Source organism: Centroberyx gerrardi, chromosome 1, assembly GCF_048128805.1.
Source record: "Centroberyx gerrardi isolate f3 chromosome 1, fCenGer3.hap1.cur.20231027, whole genome shotgun sequence".
NCBI lineage: Eukaryota > Metazoa > Chordata > Actinopteri > Beryciformes > Berycidae > Centroberyx > Centroberyx gerrardi.
Genome location: NC_135997.1, coordinates 11,491,616 through 11,496,576, shown reverse-complemented (window position 1 = coordinate 11,496,576; position 4,961 = coordinate 11,491,616). Strand labels below are relative to the sequence as shown.

The 4,961-nt window shown below is 43.9% G+C and overlaps 1 protein-coding gene across 2 annotated transcripts in view; it reads left to right on the top strand.

Moving 5' to 3' along the window:
* Nucleotides 1-1,006: 1,006 nt before the first annotated feature.
* rasa3 (RAS p21 protein activator 3) overlaps nucleotides 1,007-4,961 on the top strand; it is a 36,380-nt gene continuing 32,425 nt past the window's right edge. For both annotated transcript variants that reach the window (XM_071904487.2, XM_071904486.2), the window contains exon 1: nucleotides 1,007-1,211. In XM_071904487.2, coding sequence (XP_071760588.1) covers nucleotides 1,157-1,211 — 55 coding nt within the window. In that variant the 5' untranslated portion in view covers nucleotides 1,007-1,156. The remainder of the gene's footprint in view (nucleotides 1,212-4,961) is intronic.

Genomic DNA, 4,961 nt, shown 5'->3' with positions numbered 1-4,961 from the left:
ACTTTTAGTCTTCACACTTTAGCTGCAATTTTAATGTCCCATAATCCTCTTCATATAGCCTACAGTTTAGTTGTGATGACCTCACACCATGGGGGAACTTTCTTCTAGGTTCTTTGTCTATTAGTTTAGATTAGATTATTGCAATATAGTGATGTTAGTGATATCTAAACATTTTTATGATCATAAGTCAACACTCTAGCATTGTAGAGACTGATGTATGGATCAAGAGATATAATGTATGAGTGGCAAATTGTACGGTTGTACCTACTTTCTCACAAGCATTTTAAACAAACATAAGCAGAGGCAGAGAGCAGAAAGTAGTATCTATATGCAGAGGTTATGGTCTCAGTAGCTAATTTCACTTCTTCTAATGTGTGTCCTTATGCCGATTTTCAAAATAATTGTGTCATTAATGGGATATAATGGATGTAAAACATTTTTTTTTGTCCTAGTGATTGATGGGCCAATAGTAGACGGCGCTGCGGCTCTGCAGACAACCCGAATTCCTCGGCTTCGCTTTGGCTGCTCTGGCTCCAAAAAATGTCAACATCACCTTAAACAATCTCCAGGCTTCAAAATGGCCCTCAGAAGCCAATGACGTCACACTCACTACATCCAGCTTTTTTTACAGTCTATGGTTCTGTCACCACTGTTGGACTGTACAGAACTGTGCCATATCATCACTTTACATATCCAAATACGCTGCTCTTTATCTGACCTTTTTTTAAATGGCAATCCTGTAATTGCCTAATATAGACTGTATTTGCTACAGTCTTTTTTAATCATCACTTTTTTCTTTTTGCCCTGCAGGTGCATTGTGGCAGCATTAGCAAGCTAGTAGCTTAGTTTCCATGACGACAGCGCTTCTCTTCCTTCGCCTGCTTCTCTGTGGCATTAATCAGCCCCCATACATGTAGATGGGGTGGCGCTGTGTGGAGCCACGCCTCCACTGGCACTGCTGCCGACTTGAGCAGCCTGCCTGCTTGTTCCCAGCCAGCCAGCCAGCAGCAGTGGTCGGGACCGAGAATGATCGCTGTCCGGAAAGCCTAGATGTACAAAACCTCTGGAATAGCCGCGCGCTGGAGAGGCCAGACCCGTTCACCGTGGAGGATCGTCTTTATTCACTAGTCCAAAGGGAAAGAGCCACGGTGCAAGCATGGCGGTAGAAGAGGAAGGTCTCCGGGTTTTCCAGAGCGTTAAAATAAAAATAGGTAAGAAATTCCCTACCCCCAGTCTGCGCGCCTCAATGGATGGCTTTACATTAACGGGCCAAGCAAGCATCGGGGGCTGGAGACTGGGGAAGGACAGATCTGTCTTGTTCTTGTCGTATTGTAATTCAAATCACACGTTTCTTAGACCAGACTACAAAACGCAAATTGTAAAAAAAAAAAAAGAAAAAAAAAAAAGAGAGAGAAATTCAAAGCCCATGAAATTGTGGGGATTGAACAGCTGGCGTAAGGATCCAGATCATATCTGGTAGAGGGCTACATTGTTGGAGATCCGAACTGATCTGAAGTGGTTGGATCATATTTAGGAGGCTGAGCGACATACGAGGCGACACAGCTGCAAATCCAGATGGTTTCCCTGGGCACTTTGTTCAGGTCGAATAAACCCTTACACCTAGTTGTGCTGAGGACACCCAGACACCCATTCACGTTATTGTACCCCCCCCCCCCCCCCCTTCCCCTCCAAACAGTAATGCTTCATGTTAGACTGTCTAGCTATTGATGTCTACCCCAGATTTGTATATTTTATATACAAAGGAGGTCCCAAATAGGTATCCTTGGTTTGTAAAAGGCATATGGTGCATGCATATTATCTGAATGGACCCATGACTAGGCTGACTACCCACTGTTTGTGTGCAATATGCGTTTTATTGGAATTTGCTATGTATTTGTGGAGTAAGAGGTCAGTTTTTTTTTAGGCAAATCGGAAAATGTGAGTCTCTACATTAAGGATAGGTTCCTAGGAATTAGCCTAATTTCCTTAACCCTAACTAAAAACACCTATAGTAATCCTATAATGAATTTTAGAGGGATGCTATACAAATATCAGAGCAAAACCATAAGTCCCTTTAGGAATATTATATTATATTGGATATATATTGGACCCCAGGAAGACTAGTCTGTCGCTTGTGCGTAGACTAATGGGGATCCACAATAAACAATAAACAATAAGAAAGTGATATCATAGGAGATAAAAACACCATTAAGTATGATAAGGTCACAATAATCTTACTATAGAGTTTGACACACTTTAAGTTCCTATAGGACTGTTACAGCAATATTATAGTGATTATTTTGTTAGGGGAAATAGTCTACAATGCTAAAATGTTGTCTGGACATTTCTATTGCCCACTTTGCCTTTTTATTAGTAAAGCAGTCAAAGGCACAATAATCACTTTCACAACAGTTCCTGCGCTCTAATTATGATCCCGGGCTGATATGGGATGTTTGGGACCTTCCTCTTTCATTTTCACTGACATCTGGCACCCAATTCACCCTGGCTGTGCAGTCAGGATTGTTTTGACTCCAAACATGCGACAGAAGGGATGAGCAGAAAAAAAAAAAAAAATGACAACAAACACACATCCCAAGCTGTGGGGTGTGTGGTGATGCCAGCCAGAGTTAACACAAAAACACTCCAGAAGCCAGATAACCAATGGTCCTTGCTCTGTTCAGCTGATAACAACTTGGGCTATATTTTTTAAGCTCCTTACCTCCTGTTTGCAGCATCCCTGGAAAACAACTGACGGTTCGGGCAGGGAAAGTAGCATGAACTTATCAAATAGACGGACCCCAGGGAGATATTACTTCCAGATCTGTCACTCCAGAAAGAGTCGTGCTATTTAAGTCACGAAGGCCCCTGTACTTTACTGCTCCTCCTGACAGACTGGTCACCCAGCCAGCAGTGTTTGGTTCCTGTCATTAAAAACTGAATGAGTGGAGGATGTAGACGCTCCAGACCCCTCAGTGTCACAACCTTTTTCTTAGATGCAACTTGGCTATTTGATTATTTATCATGTCAGCAGTAAAAATCTTTTGTGAGTTATATGTATAGTTTATGATTTGTTATTTATAATTTATTGCCACTATATTGGTAATCTAGTAACTACTCATGCCCCCCCCACCCCCTCCACCCGCCTACACACACTCTCTCTCTCTCTCTCTCTCTCTCTCTCTCTCTCTCTCTCGCTCTCTCTAAACTCTCTTTCTGATGCTTGTTGTGAATCTCTGCCATACAACCAAAATGCATAGGTTATTACGCATTGGCTCCCCCTTTATTTTTCTCAATCCCAAGCGTTTTTGCGGTCTTTAAGAAACATTCAAATTGTCATCACCGTTAAGACAGTAGAGTTTACACTGTCTAGTTACCTAGCAGCAGCAATAGCATCCATATTCGCTGTCTGTCTGATCCCCATGGCTCTCTGCTCCCAGTAGTGTCTGTGTAACCCTTGCATCACACTGTTTTCATCAAAGTCATGTCCTTTGGCATGAAACTGAGGTTGGCAAATCTCTCGGAGTTGAAAATCTGCCACATATTTGTAGGAGAAAGAGGACCTCTTATTGTTGTGCCCTGCCCGACGATGACTCTCCTCGGTTTCCTGGAGGAACACATGCATTACGGAAACTGAACAGGGCTACTGGGCCCGAGTCTGTGCTGTCCGGGGAACACAGGAAACAGGAAACTACCCCCAATTCACTTCCTGATTGGCTGGAATAGACTACAAAAGAATTGTGTTTTTTCCTGCATGGCAACAAGCTAATACGAACCAGATGTACTGAGACAGAGACAGAGAGAGACAGAGGTAATGTGTCTCTCACACACAGAAGCAGGTTGCGGTTCGTCTGTCAGCGACTCCATGTCTCTTTCAGCGCTCAGGGAGAACGGGAATCCTCGGTGGCACAGCTGGGCTTGGGACGATCCGCTAATTAACAACAATACACCCACATTTGACTTTTCTGTCACTACTAGAAACTCAGAGTATGACAGGCTCAAGGCTGGATTGTGAGTTGTGGAAAAAACACATCACAATATGTCTTGTCGCAACTAACACTCCTTCAAGAAATGTGTCAAAGTAAACTGCAAATTGTATTAAATTACATTAAAATAGTTGTATTTTGTGTTCTGAGAATGCACAGATCTTTGGGACAATGAAATCTGGACTTTTATGAACAAACAAAGTTGTTAGCCCATAAGTCAATAATAAGATTTTACTGCACAAAGAGTCTTTCTCTGCATATTTAGAATTAGCTATTGAATCTCAAGTTCAAGGTTTGGATCTTTCCAGAGCTCAGACTGTACCTGGTGCCAGGCCATGTGGCCAGAGCGAAGTTATGGGATTGGACAGAGAGTAGATATCCCTGGAACATGGCAGCCTCTGTCATCAGCCCTTCAAGTCTCATTGGTTTCCCTCATAGGCCTATAAGCTCCTTGTCCTGTACTGCTGAGCCTCTATGGTGTTGGCCTAGCAGTGTGTATGTCGTGGAAATACTGTTCATCCCTGGGTGGGTCATAGTGGAAGGAAGAGTAGATTAAATGTTGTGAAGAAGAGGTATAGTGTTCCAGGATGGAGGTATAGAGGGCAGAAATGAGCAGGGAAAACAGCAGTGTGAGGCTGAATTCAAGCGGCCCACGTTGGGCGATTTCAGGCCGGGGTGAGCCGGGGCCGCCCAGAAGAGGAAAGTTGGTTTCCAGTGACAGAGGCCCCCCTTCCCCTGGCAGCTGGCCAACAGAGGTTCCCAAACTTCCTCCTGTCCAGACTGAATAGGAGACACACAGCGAGGGCAGAGGGAAGGGCCAGGGGAGGAATGTTTGAGAGACTCTCGCAGGACGCCCACTCTTATATCAGTGGCGGGTTCAGATCCCGTTTGGTGTGTTGCACAAGAAATTCACAGAAACTGCACATGGAGCTATGATTTCATGCTCATGGGTGGTGTGGGGGGACTTGCATGCAGGCA